This window comes from Syngnathus leptorhynchus, chromosome 3, assembly GCF_054491065.1.
Source record: "Syngnathus leptorhynchus isolate UIUO chromosome 3, UIUO_Slep, whole genome shotgun sequence".
NCBI classification, from domain to species: domain Eukaryota; kingdom Metazoa; phylum Chordata; class Actinopteri; order Syngnathiformes; family Syngnathidae; genus Syngnathus; species Syngnathus leptorhynchus.
The window spans coordinates 14,953,229-14,975,921 of NC_141197.1; the positions used below are offsets into that span (position 1 = coordinate 14,953,229).

The 22,693-nt window shown below is 41.8% G+C and overlaps 3 protein-coding genes and 1 non-coding gene across 5 annotated transcripts in view; 3 read left to right on the plus strand and 1 right to left on the minus strand.

Annotated features, from left to right (window-relative positions):
* Positions 1–14,760, minus strand: part of nfatc3a (nuclear factor of activated T cells 3a) — a 38,859-nt gene extending 24,099 nt beyond the window's left edge. Inside the window, exons 1-3 of the mRNA XM_085906749.1 lie at positions 14,223–14,760; positions 3,661–4,813; positions 640–802 (exon numbers count right to left, since the gene is read on the minus strand). Of these exons, the coding sequence (XP_085762875.1) occupies positions 640–802; positions 3,661–4,813; positions 14,223–14,313 (1,407 nt within the window). The 5' untranslated portion in view covers positions 14,314–14,760. The remainder of the gene's footprint in view (positions 1–639; positions 803–3,660; positions 4,814–14,222) is intronic.
* trnas-cga (transfer RNA serine (anticodon CGA)) lies at positions 5,073–5,154 on the plus strand. Its single transcript has one exon. It is a non-coding gene; the product is annotated as a tRNA-Ser (tRNA).
* Positions 14,761–19,100: 4,340 nt separating the features above from the next.
* Positions 19,101–21,864, plus strand: ddx28 (DEAD (Asp-Glu-Ala-Asp) box polypeptide 28). The gene is made up of 2 exons (XM_085908546.1): positions 19,101–20,578; positions 20,699–21,864. Exons 1-2 carry the CDS (start codon positions 19,308–19,310, stop codon positions 21,096–21,098), a joined length of 1,671 nt encoding a protein of 556 aa, XP_085764672.1. The 5' UTR covers positions 19,101–19,307; the 3' UTR covers positions 21,099–21,864.
* Positions 21,865–22,264: 400 nt separating this feature from the next.
* The window catches only part of LOC147059455 (talin-2), a 46,672-nt gene continuing 46,243 nt past the window's right edge, over positions 22,265–22,693 (plus strand). The window contains exons 1-2 of one of the 2 annotated variants that reach the window (XM_085907157.1): positions 22,270–22,402; positions 22,486–22,584. The gene's annotated coding sequence lies outside the window, so the exon portion shown is untranslated. Of the gene's footprint in view, positions 22,403–22,485; positions 22,585–22,693 lie in introns of both variants that reach the window. The other variant, XM_085907154.1, reaches the window with a different exon arrangement.

Here is a 22,693-nt window from a genome sequence, read left to right on the forward strand (position 1 = left end):
AATGTACGATTGTGAGATGGGGGAATGTGATGTATGCGGTGTTCCTGATGGGCTGATAGGGCTACTCACTATTAAAGCTCTCAGCAGGTATTCCGCCATTGTTGAGTTTCACAACAGGTTCTGCTTGAATCCCACGGCGGAGTTGCTTGTTACGTGTATGTTGCTTGGAATGAGGTCTCGTGCTTCCTCAAAATATACTTTTGTCTTAACGGCTGGTGGGAAAATTTATCTAATATGTGCATGTGCCGATATTTAACAGTTATTGGTCAGAACTACTGAAGGAAAACCAGAAAGCTTTAAAAGAAAAATAGTCCCAATACATTATCAGTTACTGCCATCTGCACCGCAAGTATGAAAAGTATTCCAAATGCAAAAGGGACTTTCTACATTTGCAGTGAACGCACAACTGTGGCTCAAATGCGGAAGGAAATCCCTGAAAAGTGGTGAAACGGTCAGAGGAAGTGGCTGCTGAATTCAGCAAGTAAATTCAGCTCAGACTGTTTGTCTTATTGTATGTGTACAACTTCAGAACTTAAGAGTGCAGGACTCTTGAACTCTTGGGTATGTGGTTTTTAAATAGTATGCCTGGTGTTGGAATGGTGTAAGGCACAACAATGTGCTGGTGTCGAAATGTGCTACCTTGACAATGGGATGGCCACTTGACGCCGCTTTGACAGCTCCTCTGCTGCCCTCGGTCTCGTAGTGCGCTCGGTGGTGTGCTTTGGGTTGCACCTCGATCTTCAGTTCATATTGGCCGAACTGACTTGGCAGTGGCCAGTCTAGGGGAGGAAGTGAGGAGGTCCTGAGGAGACAAGACCAAACACGCACACAGAAAAATCATTCAAACTAAAATGGTAGTGAGATGGCTGCCAAAAAACAACAACATTACGAACGTTTCAAGAAGGTAGTGATGGAAATAGTTCAAATTTTATTTGAAATAAATTCCTTGACTTGAATCTGCATCAAAAAATGTAATCCTTCTAAAAAATTGACAGGAAATAATTTACTGGACACCAACAAGAAAACAACTGTTTTGCCCTGTCAGCGATAACAATGTTCACATTGTGCAAAACGTATTGCGTAAAATGGTCTGCTGAAAAAAACCAAATCAAGGCGGTAACATCATCATTTATGTCATTAACATAACATTTAATAATTTAAGATTAAATGGTATGTTATGATAATAAACATAAACTCAAACCGGAAACATTTGGCCAGAAAAAATGGCAAAGGCCAATCTTGGAGATGGCACCGAAGTACATTGTTTTGCTTTTTCTTTGTCTTTTTACAGTTTTTATGATATTACATAAGAAGTAAAGCGTGTTGATCACCATAGAACAAGAATTGGTGACACAATTTGCAGCGGTTCACAATAACAACACCGCAAGGCACTTTTTGTTTCCAAGCTGCTTTATATGGTGTTGTGCGCCATTTCTCCCCCTGCCACCCCTTTTTTTTTTTTTTTGTGTGGTGACAATTATATTTGAACAACCGCACTTGAAAAAATACAGCTTCTCCACTGGAACTCTCCTCAAGTGAAGTTAATCATTTAAGCTCCAATTTGGCAATCACAGCCATGAATCATTAATATCAACCCAGTCATTGGCACTTGAAAGGGATTTGTGATGTTATTCTTTGTATTTATATTAATGATACCGAAACATCGCCAACGCCCATCTGGTGTTTCGGGTTGTGGATGGGTCAGATAAACACCAGACATTTTCCCAGGAGGAACATGACTACTTTGTTCACTTTTTGTCCAACTTTTAATATTTCCAAGTCACTCAATATGTCACCATTGTACAGGCAATTTGTTAATCTGTAGGTTTTCTTGAAAGCAGCCATTACATAACCACCTGGTCAAGTGTGACTTGTAAGGCTGTCACGGTAACAGAAGAAGAGAAGGCCAGATGAAACGTGAGAAGAGACAGAGGGTTGGCCTCTAGATTGTCTCAGCATAACCTTTCTCTAATGTCCATGTCCTACTGAAGTGGCTCCTGGTCCAATCACATAACTCCTATTATTCTAGTTATATATTACAAACTTCTATAACATAAATGCACGTGAACTACTACACAATAAAGATAATTGAATTCATAAATAACTCCATTCTGGCAATTTATCTGTAGTGTGTTTTGTCCGATTTCTAGTTCAAGGTTGTTTACTAGATTCCAGACTTGAGTTGACTGAATTTGTCCCAATTTTTGTGCACAAAAGCTGCTCCAATTTGAAGGGTACCTTGAATGTAGCCTCCCTTTTGTGTTTATTTCCTGCAGAATGAATCATTCACAGTGATGTAAATCCCTCAAAGCTTTGGAAAACAACTAGAATCCGGCTAGCCAAATATAATGATCACGTTTTTACCCATTTGAACGTCATGTCAGATCCTTATAAGACGGTAGTAATGGGAAGATGAAGCCATCCAGCACCCAACAATCCACTAATTGATTCGTTATTTGTTCAGAATTGTGTTGTCAATAATTTCTCGAGCCAAATGAATCACTAAAGAAGACCAAAAAAAGATACCAAGAGCTGAGCTATTCTTAGCATTATTCCGATCACAAGAGCAGTGTGAAAACAGAAGTTTGTAATATTCTGGATGATTTAATTGGACATTGTTGTTTAGAAAGTAGCTCGCACGAGCAAGAGCGTGTTATGTCATCTGCACGAGTCGACATCAGTCTATGTACATAACGACGGGTGGGTGTTGTTGACCTTGCTACCATATATACCCTTTGCTGATTTACAGCACGGCAAGGCTTGCCAGTGCATGCCTGGAAGGCCTTCATATGGTGACTTTTAGCCGAAAATAATACATCATGAACGTTTGAACTACATCTATTGCCCTTTCATGCGGATAATAATTAGAAGACTTCTTCTCATAGAACATTATAGCATAAGTACTGTATTATGAGATTTAAATAAACAACTCAAAGTTCCTTTATTGAATTGTGGAGCAGAGAGTTCCGATCAAAGAGGATCGAGTCAAACAATGTTCTCTCTGGTTTTACTGCACGGTTATTTGTCTTAAAGATTAAAACGTTCAATCTTTATGGCAGCTCGCAACAGTGCACAAACTTTGTTTATGGGTCCTTTTTGTGGCCTTGACCAATTAATTGCCTTTCAAATCTTAACAAGTAGTGATAGCGTTCATAATCATCAAAGAGATAACTGTAGTCCGCTAAGTGCGTGAAATTGCCGACTCGGAGGAAAATTCCCAATATTTCTTCAAGTAAAAATCGACTGGGATGGGTATTGCAAGGAAACTGCATCGGTGGGTGTTACTGTTTTAGTGAGCGGAGCTTAAAAGGAGACAGCGGGTTGACTGTTTAACATCTGTGTCCAAATTCATGTCTGCGTCCTGCAAAGACCAAATTTGAAGGCCACATTACAAACATTCCAGCGCGTCTCGAGCGTATGCCGGTGTCCAAATTGACGCAGCATTAGAATCCAACCCTCAAATTTGACCTTTATTTCCATGGAGATGGAGCAGATGGCTCCGCTCTTCTTCTACACTACTATTCTTTGAGACATCTCGTCTACCTGCTGAGCACATTGCGGCCATCTTGCGGCGATACAAAGGACAGTCAAGGGAGAGTCCTTGGCCAGTCTAGATTTGCCACGGTTTAATTCTATGCCCCTTGACTTTATGTGAGTTACCTGAATATAGGTGTGTGTCCAGGCTTGGGTTTATTCCATGAAAAGTGGGAGGGCACGGAGAGGAATTGTTCCCCGTGCACATCCTTCTTGAGACTATGGAGCGCCTCTTCTGAGGGAGAGTCTAGAATAGGAGGCATATTTCCTTTGTCATCTATGCCCAAATCTCCTTTTGCTGGAGGCTGCATGGCTGTGGTATCTTGCGAGGTCTTCCGTGTCTTAGATGGGATGTCCGCCTCAGACGGGCAGCACTGAAAGGGTGACATTCCGATAGAGGGACTGCCGGCCCAGGTGTCCTCTGTCACACTCCCCCGAGGTGAAGGTCCTGGTGTGGGTGAGGGAGAGTGATGTGGCGACACGGAGCCAGGATAGCAGATGTCCGCACTGGAGTGGCGCCTCTTCCCGCAGGGTGAGGTGGGACGCGAGGACGGCCGAGAAGGTGGCCGTGGGCTTAGCCAGTTCTCATCAGTGACACTGGTGCGTGGTGAGTGGCAGGGGGACTGTCGAGGTGACAGCGTGACGGAGTGTTGGACGAAGGAGGGGTGAGGGTGCTGCCACTGCGGCTGCTCCTCCAGATTGCCGACGCCTGTTTGAGGGGAGCCCAGGGTGAAGCGAGCGGCGGCTTCATTGAGCTCAGCGTCAACATCGTCATAGACGTGGGAAAATGATTCGCAGGAGGAGGCGTCGGAAAACCAGCTCCGAGATGAGAGGCTACTGCCTGGGCTCGGGCTGAGAGAAGAGTCCCGGTACGAGTGGTCCAGAGGCAAATACAGGTGGTCTCTGGACAGAGGCCTCTCACTGTGGTACTCCCTGTCGGGGCCGTTGGCCCTCAGGTCTTGTTCATTGGCATCCATCTCCTGCTGGCAGCTCGGGGAGATGGAGGTAATTTGAATACTGGGGCATTCAAAGGCTTTTGGTGCCTCCACTGGGGCAGAATGGAGCAGGGGGGAAGAGCCATACTTTGAGTCTTGGGCCTCATAAGTCAGGTGCACGGGTCCTTGTTTATGTGACTGAAGGCGAGGTGAAGTGCTGATGAGCGGGGAGTGCGACTGCATGCCATGACGAGGGAGGCTGATTGACTGGTGGTTCGTGACCACTGATGGGGGTTGCCCCACGTTTAGAATGTAGAACGACGTGTTGTCATCTGGCTCCAGATCTAATAGGAGACACAAAATGAAACATTAACACAGAGTCTTTTTGACAGACTTATTTTAAGAGTGTTTCTTTCTCCTTATCGGAGTTGAGGGCGAGCCTATTAAAATGCTTTCTTTGAGAATGTGTGTGTGGGGGGGATCACGTAGTATCCACAAGTAAACAAAAAAAGTGACATGATACGATGTTTTCAATCGTGTTTGCAATGGCAGGCATCTGTGTAAACCGGACATTTATATAAGATTACTGACTCGGCTTAATCAGCTGCGATGGCCGAGAGGTTAAGGCGTTGGACTCGAAATCCAATGGGATATTCCCGCGCAGGTTCGAACCCTGCTCGCAGCGGTAACATATTTTGCTATTAGTAGAACAATGACTTCCCTTGAAAAGCTCAAACCTGTCCCAACGCCGCTGAGAAAGTCACCAATGGACAAAGTGTTAAATTCATGAAAAACAGTAGTTATTATTGCTCATGACCAATCAGGAGGGAAAAACAATCTCTAAATTCGAACAAATTGTTGGAACAGATTAAGGTTAGAGACTTTCCACTGTACTCTGAAAAAATTAATTGGATATTCTCCTGATCTAGCAATTCTTTTAACTTGAACTCACTTCTCCTCCAGAGAATCATTCCATTAGTGAGTCCAACGTCAGGAGAGAAATTGCAGAGTGTTACCACATCTGCCTTACAGGCATGGTTTCAAGAGGGATAACCGATGAACAAAACTACTCAGGAAACAAATTCACACAATGGTGCGTGCTGTCAGCTGTCATCACACTGCACTGGGCAGGCTATTTATACCCAAAGTCATTCAGCACAGGGAGCATGTACACACACACACACACACACACACACACACACACACATACATGGACACACAAACATAGATAGACACGAGCACATTGGCTCTACTGGGTTGGTATTTATTGATAAACTCCCACTGGATGCACTGGATGCACTCTGCAGCACCTATTAGGAGTGTTCCCCCAATGCCCCCGCCAATAACTTCCCTACTAGTTTGATGGCGAGTGTTAATATTGTACATTAGAGAAACAAATCATGAAAAAGCAGATTAGACGTAAGATGACTGAGGCATTTGTAGGTTCTCGGAAAAGTGGAAAAAACAGCTAGCTACTTTCAGGTACGATGTCATAAGGCAGTCAGAATGCAACTCAGCAATTAATCAACAACGCTTCAATAAAAGCAATATCTTGAACCTCTCGGCAGAGATCAGACAGAAGTCGTAATGTTTCTTCCTTTGCTCAAAATTTTTTGTGGAAATCAGTAACGTAGTTTTTCCAGTTACACTGGTAACAAACCATACAACCGTCGGGGAAAACAGCTTTGCTACTGTCGACTAGGAACAAATATCTTTTATTTTTTCTCCCTGAGAAATTGAAGCAGAGCGTATGTAAAACCAGCATATTCCAGAGTATTCGTGATTGTGTTCTGCATAAAAGAGCAAAAATTAAACATTAGCTTGTGTTCTAACTGTAAGGTTAACTTCCAACGCTCTCTCAGTTTCTAACCACAACAGCCTGTCAAATCATAGATTGCGGTTAAAGGACAGAGAGGGACACTGGCCCCTCTAAACTCCCTTCCTAACAACAGCAACAGCAGGAGTCGTAGCAAGTTTTCTATTTAGAGCTGCTCAGCTTCACACTGGGCCAGGCCGCCTGTCAAAAGACCCGAGCATTGGCTCCTCCGACGGCAGCATCTTACACACAACTGAGACAAGCGGAAGACGCTCTGTGGAAAAGACAAAGCTGCAAATTTCATAATGAAGCCTCTTATGACGATGATGGTGTAGGATAATTTACCAAAACCGTGCTATAGGAGAGTCTCAAAGCAAACGAGAGTAGTCACCTTTTAAGGTCTGTCTTTTTAGCACTCTAGTCTGGAAGGTTACAAAACCTTTTGTTGTCTCGTTCAAATGTTCACTGCCGTAATCTCTAAATAATTCCTTGAAATGTGGCTTTTGAGAAATTGCCGTAGGGCTTTCTCTCACTTTTCATGACAAGCCGTCAAAGTCAGCAGGTTCATATTTTTCTGCTTAGAGACATTTTCACTCGTCAAGTGGCAGCGTTGCAAAGTCGAGTGTCATACAGGGGACTGCCGCCGCTACCTGGTCCCGGATATTATTAGCCTGTGACCTAAAACCTCCAGAGTGGGGAAAGGAGCGGGTGATGGGGAAATCCCCCCTATCAAAGCTCATTCACCTTAGGAGAGGTCAGAAGGAAGAAATGGAAAAGTGTGGAGGTTCCAGGGTTTTTTTTAAGCAACGGCTTTTGAGTGAATCTCCAATGTAGTTCTAGAAAAACCAGTGCGTCACACACTACTCAAGTATCCATACATCACAGCCAATCCGTTTAAATAAAGAACTCTAAGAGGATTTGCTGTACCTCAGTTATTAATAGCTTAACCAAACCGTTTCATTGTAGCACAATGTTTGTAAAGTAAAAAACAAAAAGCAATCATAACAACAGGTAAACCTTGTCGCTGTCATCCACCTGGGTTTATTGTTATGAAGTTCACTAAGCCTCAAAATGATTGTAACATTGGGGATTCTTGCTTGGGGATAAGGCAACGGGGACTTTGTTCCTCCCTCCTCCGCCTCCTCACTGAAGTGTGTCAGAGTCCTGTGACCGACAGTGACATACAAGCCCATATTCTGAGAAAGTCCAGTTAACAACAGAGCGGTAGGCAGATTCAGGTTAATGCTGTTTTCTCATTTAAAAACACATTTACCTTTTGGGACAACAGTTCTACAAATCTAGTTTATTGAATTCGCCTGGATTATAATCAGTACGACACAAACTCTTCCATGTCAACAAAGAGCTAGAACAGCATTGTTTTTCAATGAACCATTTGTGCACGCATGTTCATGCATCAAGACATATCACGGTCTAGGATTACGCATTTGCCACAAAACCATGTGGCAGAGGAGCGAGAGGGTAACCTAAGACCAGGTTCCCTTATTGGTGGGTACGCAACTTGATTAGAACCAGATCTGCTTACACCCCACGTACAAAAGGCTTTGTATTCTGACCAGTTGCCCTGGCTCCTCTTTCTACTCATGTCGGGAGCTGCTGGACGAAGGCTTGAAACAGAATTATGGCCCAAACCATGACTCTAGACGAGAGAATAAACAATTACACCACATCAATTTTTACATTTCCCTTTTGATGAGTTTAGTGGACTGACACGACTTTTTCAAAAACTTTGAACTTTTCCTAGCTCAGCATATTCAGGTCGATTCTTTCATTCTTTGAACTAGATGACCCTTTTACGTACGTTAACTATGGTTGTTTGAGTACACTGCACACATTTTAAACAATGGAAACCAAAACTCATGTCAAACAAAGACATCCAGCTCATTAAAACACAAGATTTTATCATGGCAGTGACTTTGACATTCTACTTGTAGTAGGTCATTCACAATCATTAAATAACAAATCACCTACCACGTAGTCTCACAAAGCTTTGTTTTTTTAGATCTCGTGGGCTGTCTGCTGGCCTACTTTTCTATAACGGGACCTTGTGACGCACATACATCGGTGTGACAAAGGTTTGCCGTCACCTGTGGCTTAAAACCTTCCTGCCTGGGTTTGTGCCAAGCCTGCCGGGGTTCCCTGTATCTGCTGAGTCTGAATATAAATCTCGGATGGTAGTGGCAGGAGATTAGTCTGGGCGAATTAAGACTCCTAAATTGTACTTTTTTTGCTCTCTGTTTAATTTCCACTTGTTTTTCTTTTTGCGCGTTATGTAATGTTAACGTGAGAGTGACTTCATAAAGCCTTCCCGTGCCGTCACAGAAAATTCACGAGCCAACAGAGGCTCGCCCTAAGCCACCGTTAACATACGCCGGCAGCTAAATCAGGCTCCTAATTAACAATCTCATGCCGAGATAACATTATGGGATAAAGACTCAGTGCCAAACAACAACCAGAAGTAAATACCCGCAATTGTCTTAAAGATGCATTAACGTGTTTTTCTGGAAAAACACTAAGAAAGCTTCTTACTTGTAGCTAATCAGATATAATCTTGTAATGTGCCACAACTAAAATACGCAGTGACTTGAACTCTAAACAAAGCAAGCATTTGAGATTCACCTGCGCCATAAACAACATGCTTTGCTCCAAATAGGAAACCGGGAATCTTCAAAGGACGGATGTTGGGAAGCTGGATGTTGTTTATGACGATGAGAGGAGGAATAGCTGGTGCATATGGCTGGAACTCTCTTCGCAGTTGGCGCGAAATTCTATTTTTGCCCAGCTGTCAGAGTCCACATGGTCCACATTCCCGGTTATGACCCATGTAGTAGGGTCGGCAAAACCTGATGGGCCGCAGATGGAATGTGAACCATCATCCTGTGATAATCTTCATGAGTGGCAAATGAAATTTACTCTCATTATGGATACTACATTTCTTTTCTTGTCAAAGGGAAACAGTCCCCACTTTGGCTCAGTCGTTGGCGACTGGCGCTAAAGATGACAATAGCAACTGGTTGCTGGACTGAAATACATCCTAAAGGTGCTTCCTAAAATAATTCCGATTCAAACTACTGTAATCCCTGTGCCCCTCGGTACAAAGGCAACAGTGAGGAGAAAGAAACAAATGAAAGGAGATCCAGGAATTAAACAGCTTTCTCTCCGGTGTAATGCAGCCTCTGATATGTTGATACAGCACAGCCAGCAGTAGCTTCAGTTACACTAAATTTAAACTAGACAGATGCCTCACATTGTTAGTCATGCCTCGCCCCGGGGAAACAAACGTCTCATTCATCACACAGGGTGCTGGGACCCCCCCCCCACCCCAAAGTTCAGAAGGGTTAGGGGGCACCCGCTTGGTGGTCTGCTCCCACATGTTGACCTTGTGCATGACTCTCTGGCTGCTGACCTTGTTGCCTTTGACATTTTCATGACGATTGTGGTCACTTAAAAGTTTCTTTTAAATTTCATTCAGAAAAACCAAAATTTTACAGAGTTGTAGAGAAGAAAATACAAATGCTAACTGTCTTTAATCCAAATGTGAGAGATTTCAACGGTATGCTCTCCAGGAAAGTCATACATTTCCAAATGACTGAGATGTTAACAAAAATGGATTGTAGTTTAGTTCATAGGTCATTCACTGTCGCTGACTAAAATGATTTTCAACGTCAGAAGCTCGTACTTGCATGGTTTTTAGTCATTGCTACACATACTCACACACCTGGCTAGAGTCTGTGAGTGCCGACACACTCACCTGGAGATGTGGCGCACAGCATTCTTCTACACCTATCCTCGTTAAGATCATGGAAGTGTCCAAGCGGTTAGAAAATGTAAAAAAAAAAAATGGCTGCTAGGACGAGACAGATCCTCCCGCACCGACTATGATCGAGTCACCAGAAACTGCCGTCTGCCCTGTGCCGCTCTCTTTTGGGAGCTCAAAATAGTTCACCATGAGAGCGATGTAATTTCAGTCGTTCAGTCGTTCCCCCGAATGAGGAGGACTGCGAGGGGATCGGTTCAGATAGTCAATCTGAAAGAAATTGCTTAATTCCTTAAGGGCAATCAATAATTTTAATGTCAGGTATTGCTATATGTCCCGTATGATGACAACCATAGAATTTGAAATGAAATTGATTGTAATATTGGAGTTTAACAACGAATATGGTACCCGAGTAACCGCTACTGTGTGGCTAAGTAAACAACAACCAGAAAGTTGTCTTTTTGTACAAAACCCAAAATGTTGAGTCAAGATCATTTATTTCTCACCCAAATTGGCTTATTTTAGACAAAAGTAGCAATTTTGTTGATTTAAGACGCTTCATCTGGTTTTAGAAAATCTTGTTGCATTGAAGTGGCCTTTCCAATCAGAATTTGCATTTTGAACTCTTTTGATGTTTAGCCAATCCTGCCATGTGATTGATGATAGTGGCATAAAAAAAAAATCAAAAAGCCAAAAAAAAAAAACCTAAACATTTTCATGTCCTCCCTCAGAATAATTTGATGGACGTTCCATTTGTAGTTACTTTATGGAAACAAAAGAACTGTCAGTGCTCCTTTATTTTCATTTCCCCATTTCCGCAACCGTCCTCCATTTATTTTTTTGTTTTGGGGCAACCCACCAAATCCTCTGTTTTGTCTTTCCTGTAAAAATTTTCCCGCATATAAATGTTCCTACCTACAGCAGCGTTCTAATTAGGCTCGAGGGCAGCTCTATTCATCCCATTTCCAGAGAATGTCAGGGAAAATCCCGACCGGAAGAATTCGCATCCAAATAATAGCACTGACATATTTCAATTTCACCTCGTACGTCGTATCCTTGGCAACAAAGAACTTACAAAGAGTACGATAAAGAAACGGTAGAAAGACGTATAATTAGAGGATGGGAAAAGCAAAGCGGAGGCTTGAGGGCGGTGTAGAGAAATGCACACTACTACTCAGATTTAAATTAGTATGAATGCCTCACGTGTTTACTTATGCAAGTAGAAAAGCAGCATAAGTGTTTAGAGTTGAGATTACAGTAAAAGTGACTTCCCTAGCAAATAAGAGGAGAAACTAAATCATTGGACCTGAAGTAGCTAGGTGAAGTAGAATATGCACCAAAAGTTGGATTTTGCTGAAAGTTTTTCCAAGCACTGTACTTTTACTGTTTGTGAATGTTTCATGTCTCGATGAATGGAGATGATTGCAAGAAACCATGTTAGATGGATGACGAAACAGAAGTGTGTCTTCTGTTGAGTCTTGCTTTTATTTTGATAGGTGTCAACTTCCTGTTTCTTTTCTTGTATTTCCTTTGGCTCAATAAGGCTCTCACCCTGAGCTTTTTCTGAACTAAAGACTTTGATTTGGATTTTATGCTGTTGTGCTTTTAAGACCATCCATTTGTGCGAATGTGGAGTAAAGATTTAAGCTGCTATGTTAGCTTCTCATGCTATGAGTCGACGATCGGTTGATTTTATTAATCGGTGCATCATTGATACAACGTTTCGTAACCTGCTCATATATTCATCATTAAAAAGTGTTTCAGATTTTATAGGTTTTTAACAGATTATTAATAAACGGAAACAACCGCTTCCGCTTTTATGACCATTATTGAGGTCATTCTAGGTTACAATATTGTCTGTACAGCTAACAAATAATGTTATAACAATTGGAACTCTGGAACTAAGTATCTATACTATATAAAGTGTAGCTGATCTTGGTGGGAAATGTTGTTTTGAACCATCAACCAGAGTCATAAAGCTCTTGTTATTTTTTGCTTCTGGCAATGCAACCTCTATATTTTTACAAGACTGAAATTCCAAATTGTGAAATGACATCATCCCAGGTCCGCAAGAGGCGATGGAACAGAACCACGTTTTGTAGAAACATGTTTGAAACAATGTAGTTCACAAGCTTGTTACCAAAAAAAAGAAAAAAAGAAAATTAAAAACAAGCCATGACATGAGTGTTGCCTTCAGAGAAAGGAGAAAATAGGTTGACACTCCCTCTTACTGTGATCCTACTTTTACGTTCCGCTTATTCATTTAGACAGGAACAACCCCCCACTGCCTCCCCTCAAACCCCCACCTCCCTTTTTTGGCCAAGTTGGGCTGTCATAATACAATTAAAATCACTTTTCTTACAACAGAGCTTAATTCAAAGTCGTGTAATTTTTCCCCCTCGAGCCATCTGCACTTCAAACAATTCCAACCAGAAAAAAAAAAAGATTCAATCTTGTAGCAGCTTTCCCATGAATATATGTACAGTATTCCAAAATTTTAGAAAAATAACACAGTGGGAGCATTCATTGGTTCCGCTGGTTTGGAGTCAATGACAGAACCAATAAGCAACACAGTGTGGATGAATAGAGGAAAGAAAAGGTCTCAAACTATCAACTTTTATTCAGTCTTCGTGGCGTGTTGATGATCAGTCTATGAAAATGCAGGACTTGAATCAATCATGACTCAAATAATGACGATCACACAGATTGGTTAGTATGGCTCAAATGTGTTGTTTTTAAATAGGTGCAAACTTGCATCATTTGGGAGTATTTTATATGTGCAAAACATCCGACGCCTACTCACATCCTCTGTGAAGCAAGTCGGAGCGTTATTATTAAAACTGCTTTGTTTTTGTTTTTCGGCGAGTATACCTTGATTTATTAAATTATTTTAATATCGTTTAATATAGAGCAACTGATGTATTTTAGCACCTGCATGGCACTAATGAAAGATAAAAAAGCGCGATGCATGACGTTGACTATCTTCAAGATAGTCTTTGAACCCTACAGTGAGTAATTTACTGATTACATTTTTTATATGGATTTTATAATACAGTAGTTCTTTATCCACAGTTAATAATGATATATTTGTTTATAATATGACAGTGACAATATTGATGCTGAGGTCAAATCAGTGTCAGAAATGTTGCAGGACTGGTGTCACAAAAGATATTTCACAAAATGTTTTTTTCTCTTCGATTTAAGTAATCTTTACACACTCTGCCACCCCTCTCGGAATCCACCACAGCTTGTGTCATCCATGATTTCATAAAGAATCCCCTTGATGCCCACTTTGAGCTCATAAAGGAGGGAAAAAATAAAATAAAAAAATCACACAGTATTAAGGCTGCTACTGCACGACAAGTTTTTTTTTCTGCCGGGAACTGTTGGATGCTCAGCTGCAAATTGTCCAGCCACAACGCCCACCTCTTCATGCACAGTGAAGGAAGCAAACGCAGCACAATCTTTTTAAAGCCATGCTTGTTGATTATCTGGCTCACGTTGAAGAAAAAAGGTTTTAGCGTGGAGTTGGGTTTGAATCTTTGTGACACCAAGAGTAGAACTTTTTGGACACATCTTGTGCAGGAACTCACAGGGATCAATTTGACTATGAGACAAATCTTTTCTATTTCCATTCGGAAAATCTAGTTCTGAAACATGAACTGTCTATGAATGGTAAATAGCAGCATTTAACGTTTTTAAGCATGCACTCAAACCCTGTACACTGTGTACAGTATATGCACATATAATAACAACAAATAAGTATTAATTAAGTAGTAATAAGCAAGACACCATGTGACAATTACATTGTAATTATTTCTGTATCTTCAATAAACCTGTTCTTGTTTATATTTACAAACGATCGAGAAGCAAAACAATGCATGAACAGCAAAGCAGAAATCACTCAACTTTTTTGAGGCAATAACACTTCCACTACCAGTTAGCACGTCAGGCTAATGACAGCTGCTGTTATTCTCTGGCTGGCGGCCATAGACAAGTGATGTGTAAACATTTGACTTTCTCAAGCACAACTAACGAGGTTAAATTCACAGGGTTAAATGGTGAGGTAGCGGGGGAAGAGGGGGGGGGTTAAAAAAAACACTCACAAATACGGGAGTTGAGTATGTATGGGGGAAACACGGCACCGGGCAAGCACACTGACCTGCGGGGCCCAACTGCTGCTGCAGTCCGTCCTCCCCGAAGATGAGTCGGAAGTCCAGCTCCTCATTACCGGGGCAGTTTGTCGCCGTCATCGGGTTTGACAGCTCGGCTCAGTAGTCTCTGAATCCCCCCCCACGCCGCCGATCGACTGACTGTCGAAGCAGGGTTTACGCTCTCCGAAAACGTCGCAACATTTACCGAATGGCACGACGCCGAAGTCCAACTTCAACTTTGCTTCATTTGGTGCTTGATCGAACCACGCAGCCAAAGTGTCCTTCGTTATTTCTACAAATCCAAAATAGTCTTTGGCAAAAAAACAAAACAAAAAAGGGGAGGGGGGGTTACTTAGGAGAAAGTCTATGCCACGCTTTCTCAATATAAACAAAAAAAAAAAAAAAAAGAGTTGTCTCCCGTTCGTCGTAATCTCAGCCAACAGACGGGTAATGTTTAGCCCGGTTTCGCTGCCTCTGCGCCGGCCTGACTTGTGTCTCTCTCTCGCCCTGTGGAGCTCCGATCCCAACTTTTACTAACCCCGCGTGACAAGGCACTTCCAGCTGTGATGTCAGCAGACACAACACACACACACACACAAGCGCGCACGCACGCACCCACGCACGCACTCACAAGCGCGCACAAGCGAACATGCGCTTGTTGCTGGGACGACTGCAGTGGTACCAATAGGAGCACTCTTCAAGATGGATTTGGAATGACATTGGACAACAGCAAATTTTCATCATAGATGGCTTTATATGTCCCTAAATGTAGTTTTTTTACGTCTTTAATTTTTTTACCTTTATTTTCTGTTTTTAAAGTTTGCCATATTGCACAATACGTATTTTAGCACGCGTTGTAATGTACAGCTATGACATTTAAGGGTAAAAAAACAACAACCTGTAGCTGAAACTAACAGTTAATTAAGAAATAGCACTAAATATACATATTAGTATAGTGCATATTATATATTATTAATATATTGTCATTACAAAAATAAAGTCTCAACATTTTATTTATATTTGGCTTCTTGGGATTTGTTGGTAATAATTAATCTAATTTATCTGTAATTAATCAGTCATTCACTAGGTTCATTATATTCTACACGTTTTAGCTGCTTAAACAGCCTGTGCAATGCAGTCTTCAAATTTTACGTCAGGGTTGGGCAATTTCTTGCTCCCGGGTCACATTTTTATTTTCAAAGTAAACAGATGGGCACAATCATCCCTGCATGTAAGGAAAAGTTAAAATAAATAAATACGTGAACAGATACATGTAAAATTGTTATATTTAAATTCTGAAATAATCACATGGATTACCAATGATTGTATTTATTCTGTTATTGAAGATAATTATAGTTGTAATGATTTAACCAACTGTTTAATACAATTAATGAAAACTATTTAAATGTACAGATTTCATTTTAATGGAAGATCTGTTTGGACAGGTTTTGCCTATTCCTTTTAACCCCTCTTCAGGCTCAGGTTAAGCTTCTCTGGGGATCTAGCGGCCATACACACGTTCACGCAGACTAATGCACTGTAAAGCGCTAACGAGTTGTTTTGTGCATGTTCTATTATGCATCAGTGTGTAAATGTGAGTCATGTTTGCATTTGATCAAGAGCTCTGCCGCTATATCAGATAAGTGCTGCAACAAAGCTTTAAAGCTATTTCAGTCAGTAATAAAAAATATTAACTGGTAATGTAGTAACTCTTTATAAGGTTGTGTAATGTTTTGTTTTTTTTTGTCATTTGCACTTCAACAAAAAGTAAATATAGTACTGTGCAAAAGTCTCAAGCCTCTACTAGTTTTGTTTACATTGTTCTTTTGTTACCACATTGATTTAGATAGACGTTCCTATCCAGTAAAGTAGGACACATGTGGAGGGATGGTGCATGAGATAAGAAAAAATAGTGTCAGTCCAAGTAAAGGTGTGGATGAGTTTATATATCTCTTTTATGTTTTTACCATTTGAGTCACGTCATAATTGCCATCTGTACATCTCCCACCTGTCTGTCAATGAGTTTCCATAAACCAAGAAGTAGCCCAAAAAAAAAAAAAAACAAAAAAAAAACGCTCTCTTGGGACAAGATGCATGGTTAGTCGACAGCACCTGCGTATTTGTGACACCGATGGCAGATGCATGTGCACGTTCGGTATACAGAAGCCATCTGAAAGCATCAATATCACATTTCCTGTGGTTTTTTAATCTTCATGCAAAAACATCAGCTATATGCAATCTTTTTAAATAGTTCTTAACTCTTGCAAAATACCTTGACTTATTGACCCTTGAATTTATACTTGTAGAATGAGCGTCTTTTAGTAGTACTTTTCATTAAAATGGGTACAGCCGCTTATCTATGTCCTAAATCTGTAGTTGATCAGAAGCTCCCAAATTACATAACGTTAGCAGTCACTGCACTAATATTTAGTTGTATGAGGTTTCTGCAAACTATTTCACATATGTGTGGCATTCTCAGGTATTTACTTTGTGAATTGAAAAATATGTGACTATTTTGCTTTCTAGTAGATCACTGAATGGATTTAAAAAAAAAACTTTGTGTCTGTATGTAATGGTGCACCCTAACTTCCCTCCTTTCAACACATTTTATAAAATAAATATAAAATGTATAGTATATCACATAATGTGTCGTACTTAGTTACCAGACAGTGTTTGAACTTTCGCCTTGCATACACACCCAAGTCACATTTCAATTATACATGCACCTGTTATCTTAACAGATGACCTTTAAAGAGGGAGGATAACAAAGGCAATTTGTGTGGGAGGCTGCCAATGTGGTCTGTTCTTCTAGAGAAAGTTAGACGAAAAACACAAGCAAGCGGCATTGTTTCCCCATCTCGGACTATTTTTTTTTTGTGTGCTTTTGAGGCGACACTATTCTTTCAAGGATTTGCAGAAGTACATGCGCACGCGTGCGCACACACACACACACACACACACACACACACAGACACACACACACAGACACACACACACACACAGACACACACACACAGACACACACACACACACACACACACGAACACACACACACACACATGCTGCAGAAAAGCAAACGTAAGCACCTACGCAACAGGTGTTTGCGACATGTCAACAAATATCAAGTTACGGGCAGTCCTGTATTAGAATGTGGACAGATAAGGAACTCACTGAGGCAATAAAGCAGAGGCAAATGATCTGTAGAAGACGTCTAATTCGAATATCCAATTTAGAACCTAAACTCATGAAAATACATTGTATATTCATTCATTTAACTTCAATTTATTATGATCAAATAATGATTAAGAACACAGTACGTGTGGATTTACATACAGTAAATATGACCCCGAAAGGTCTCATGAACTATTTAGGGAACTCCTCCATTCATTCCTTTTCTTTAACACATATTTTCATCACAAGGCTGAGCTGGAGCCTATCCCAGATAAATTTGAAGTGAGAGGTGGGAGTGGATATGTCACCACTACATAACAGGGCCCATACAGACAAACAAACATTCAATGAATTGCAAGAGCAAGCCAGAGAACTTGGTGAAAACTCACACAAGTAGGGGAAGAACATGCAAACTCCACACAGGGAGATTTACTGCGCAACTTATAATAATATTTAATATTTGTAAATATAATCCTCTATATGTGTCAAATGCTATGAAAGCACATTGTGTGTTATATGTGTGAAGAGTTAAGTTCATAAAATGTGACTATTTCAATTTTACTATTTCCTACAGGAAAATACAGATGAGTTGTTAGTTTGTGCTTCCCCTTAGTGGTCAATTAGTGAAATTGCTTTTATGAGCAGGTATAAGGCCCAATTTGGGATCATAAAACTTTAAGCAGATGCACTGTTTTTCCTGACTAAAGAGTTTTTCTTATTGGAGTCCAGATTCCAACAGCCACAACATTAATTTGTGACACACTTGATGATACTGTTAATCAATGACCCGGGACTGAGTTCATTCAGCGCATCAGCTTGTTTGTGTACGATCAATTCTCTAACAGCCAGCAGCACATGAATGTGATCACTGAAACATGTTGATGAATACATTCAGATGAGTAACCCTCTTTTGGACCCCTTCCTCTTCATACAAAAAGATTAGTGACCCGTTATTTCAAATGCCCACTGGCACAGCAGCAACACTGGATTATCCCCATAAGAATCCCAGTACAGGCACCCAATGACTTTATAAACCATAAGGCTTTAATTAGTCGTGAAAATGTTAATAAAAGTCGACTTTAGAATTTTTTCATAAAATTACTACACGTAACAATCCTGCACAATCACATGCTTGCCCTAAACACGTTTTACTGAGGTATTTTTAACATTATTGCACTCCCCATATTGATTCCTGACAAAAAACCCAAAGCCAAATCCCACACATAGTTTATAAACCACATAAACACAGGGAGAAAAAACGAGAATAAAAATCGAAATCCAAGTAAAAGTAACATTAGGTGCAATAAAAGCAATGCAGTAATGAGAATAAGAATAATACATATTCTTTTTAATATACAGAGCTAGATGTTAGTCGTGTTAGTTATTTGTCGATAAGAAACCATTCTGAAGCAAAACAAAACATTTTAAAAGTCAAACACTTGTCACCCACTTCTTGGATTTTTAGTGTGACATACAAATTGATTATTATTATTTTTAACAAAATTTGAAGTCATTGTTTTTGTGTGAGAACTCCACTTTTCCTTAAATATACGGGATATGTATGTACTTTTGTATAAAAAAACTCAGTTGTGTTTTTTTTATAAAGCGTACATATCAATCATGTAATGGGCTTTTAAATATTTACACGAAGTTTTTTGTTATTAAACCAGGGAAGATGTAAATAAATAAATGCGTCATCAATCCGCGTCCGCCCACATTCGTCATCAGCAATCACCAAGTTACGCGTGGTCACCTCGGTTAGTTTTTTAAATGGTTTATTGGAAGCATATTGCCTTTGCTTATTGGATTAATTGATAAAATTCCATATTTATTGCCATTTTTAAACAGGTAGCTCCATGTTCTCGTCAGGCTTCTTCGTTGCTAACTTTTAGCCGCTAGCTGGCTCTCGTGACGTTTTCAGAATGTTGTCTCTGAAGGTCGGCTACTCGGCTCTGGCTTCTTTGAGAATTTACCGGACTAAAATAAGATGTCTCTCAAGCGATCATGTTTATTTTTCGGTTTGCGTGGCCTCTACGGATGAGATCCCCATCATCCGTGTCCCTGTGTCTGTGCGGAATCGCATTGAGAATGTCAAGCAAACCAGAGGGAGGAACAAAATCAACACGAGCAAAGCTGGCAAGCTTCTCATCCGGAGCAGGAACGCAAGTTTGAACCAGTCTGTAGGACACACGCACGGCAAGTTTGACGAGCCGACACTCTGCTCAAAAGGATGGAAGCACAACAAGTCATTCGGGGATTATTTCACTGTCAACAACATCAAATCTGTTGCGCCTTTTGTGTCCGGAAGCGGACAGGAGGAGGATATTAAAACGCCATCGAAGACGTTCCATACACTGCACATCTGCAAGGAACTGGTGGAGACTTTGGAACGCTTAAACATCAGTCATCCCACCACTGTGCAGCTGCAGACTATCCCCAAGGTCATGAGGGGTCACAACGTCCTGTGTGCAGCCGAGACAGGAAGTGGAAAGACGCTCAGTTATTTGCTGCCAATCGTGCATAAATTACATAAGCATGAGGAAATTCATGAGAAGGGGTCTCCTAAAATCCACGCTCTGGTTGTGGTGCCCTCCAGGGAGCTGGCTGAGCAGGTGACGTCTGTGTCCAGGAGTCTGTGCGCCCCACTGGGCATGGTGACGAGGACGGTAGGAGGCGGACGTGGCGTGGGGCACATCAAGGGGGTCTTCAAGCAAGGCGTTCCTGACATTTTAGTAGCCACGCCAGGCGCTTTGGTCAAAGCCTTGCGGAGACGCTGCTTAGACTTAAGCCACCTGAGCTATCTGGTAGTGGACGAAGCGGACACCATGTTCGACCCGAGTTTCGCCGACATGCTGGAGGAAATTTTGCGGTACACCGAAATCGCCAGCGCCCCGACCGAGACGCGAGGCCCCGCCCGTAAGGCCCAGCTGCTTGTGGTGGGCGCCACCTTCCCCGGCGGTGTCGGCGAGGTCCTCAGCCGAGTCACGGATCTTGGCAGCATGGTAGTCATCAAGAGCAAGATGCTGCACTTCCTCATGCCGCATGTGAAGCAAACTTTTCTCAAAGTGAGGGGACAGGAGAAAGTCCTGGAGCTCAACCACTACCTAAAACGACTCCAGCAGGAACACGGAGGAGCAGGAAGAAACGCCGTTCTTGTGTTTTGCAACAAGGCCTCCACTGTCAACTGGCTGGGGTAGGTTATAAAAAAATATGATTTGATATAGTAAGATTTGTGTTCTTTAGCCCTCATTTTGTCTCAAATATTTATTTCAGGTATTCTCAATCTCAAGATGTCGTTTTGTTTCCGCAATAGATACTCACTGGAGGAGATGGGGGTGCCCCACGCTCGTCTCCAAGGAGAGATGCCAGCCGCGCATCGTGCAGGCATCTTCCACCGCTTCCAGAAAGGCATGGATGACATTCTCCTGTGCACTGACGTCGCCTCGCGAGGCCTGGACACATCCCGGGTGCGCCTCGTGGTCAATTACGACTTCCCGGAGTCACACACGGATTACATCCACAGGGCCGGCCGGGTGGGGAGGGCCGGGGGGTGCGAAAGCGGCCAAGTCCTCAGCTTCGTCACGCATCCGTGGGAGGTGGAGCTTGTGCAGAAGCTAGAGATTGCGGCACGGAGGAGGACTAGTTTGCCCGGTATGGAGTCTGAGATACGGGAACCAAAACCTGTAATGGTGGAAACTGAAGAGTCAGGATGATGGACCATGCAATAATGTCCACCTTCATATTTTTATAGCACTCGCTTATTAAGTTATGTTTATGGAAACTCCCAAAATAAATGCTTCTTTTGCGATGACACAGGCGCAGTGTGAGTGATTAACCACTAGATGGCAGTGTTTGTCAGATTTTTAGATTTCCTAATAAACTATAGTATGTTTTTTAAGATGACCCTAACCACAGGGTGATTAATTAATGCTTATTGTTAGTGTACGTTTTCCATTCCGGAGACTTCCATGGTTGTGTGACTTAATCATTCCACGCTGTACTAATTATACACATCTCAAATTTCAATGAGCACAGACTTAATGTGGTGCCTCCGCATGGCCCTGAATGTTTTACCTTGCAGGGATCCCTCCTCTTTTGCTGCAGGTTATTTGTTGAAAGCAAAGCGTCAGCCTCCAAGTGAAACTTTTTCTGCGTTACTGATGCTACATGGAATGTTGCCACGCAGATTACGTATTCGCGGACAACTGACGGGAATCAATCCAAATCTAAATCTCTTTCCGAAGACGTTTTGCTCTCACAGTTCCAAGTTTTGGGATGGGGGTGGGTTTGCTTCTGGGAGGAAATGTGGAGATTATGGTAGCAGACAGAACATTAGAATGTTTGGAATTTTTCTTGGATTCTCAGGAAACTATTCCCTTCTATCCATTAATAGCCTGTTCTCTGCAACTTTATTCTTCAAACAGTCTTAAATGAAGCACTGTGCAACAAATTCTTTCATTAAAAATGATTTGCAAAAATGGTTACAAATTAATTGAAGTTTCTGTTGATTCACTCAGATTGTTTTATTCTAATGTAATTTAAAATTATTGTAGGTTGAGCTGCAAATCTATGGAAATTGCATTTAATTGAAAATTGCATTTGTTATATAAATAGAATTTTATCGATTGAAAGTATTTATTTAATGATTATTAAGTCAGCCATTTTTAGTCACCAACTATTATCCGTGAGTTATTTCTACTGAAATAAAATCTTGGTGGTTATTATCCCCTGTTGACAGTGTGGGAGTGGCTGAATGGACTACAAAGCGTGGTCCATTTAAAGTGACGTATTTCCTTTTGTGCCCCCACTGGAGGATTTGCCCCCCCCCCCCCCCCCTTCCCTTTTACGCGCACGCATTCACGCGCATTACACACGCAGTCGCCACTGTCCCTCCACGCAACACATTCACACTATCCGGCCACTTGGAAATTTCTCGCGCAGGATATTATTTTGCCGCTGAATCAGCGGAAGTATCCGCCACCGTGCGCCCTGCGATGCGCCAGTGGAGCATCTAAAGGTAGGCTGCCTTTTTATTCTTCTTATTATTATTATTGTAACATTAGTGTAATCGGATTACCGCGGCGCACATCTCTCCTGCAGCACTCGCCGAAAAGCCGCCTGACCTTCTCTGGCGATCGGGGCTTATTAAATGGAAGAAGAACCAGCGCGGCGTGCGGTGTGACTGCTGCCGTGTTGCGGGTGCGTGTGCATTGACGGGTGAAGTTGTGTGCTCCGAGATGCTTCGTTTCAATCGACGTGCAACTTGTGGAGTCTTGACCGGTTCATCTGGCGGCTTCACCGGCTAGGG

What these genes read in the sequence shown, in the direction of transcription:
- ddx28 (XM_085908546.1), top strand. Translation starts at nt 19,308, where the DNA reads ATGTTGTCTCTGAAGGTCGGCTACTCGGCTCTGGCTTCTTTGAGAATT. An exon ending in TCCACTGTCAACTGGCTGGG is followed by an intron (nt 20,579 to 20,698) that starts GTAGGTTATAAA and finishes TTTCCGCAATAG; the next exon opens with ATACTCACTGGAGGAGATGG.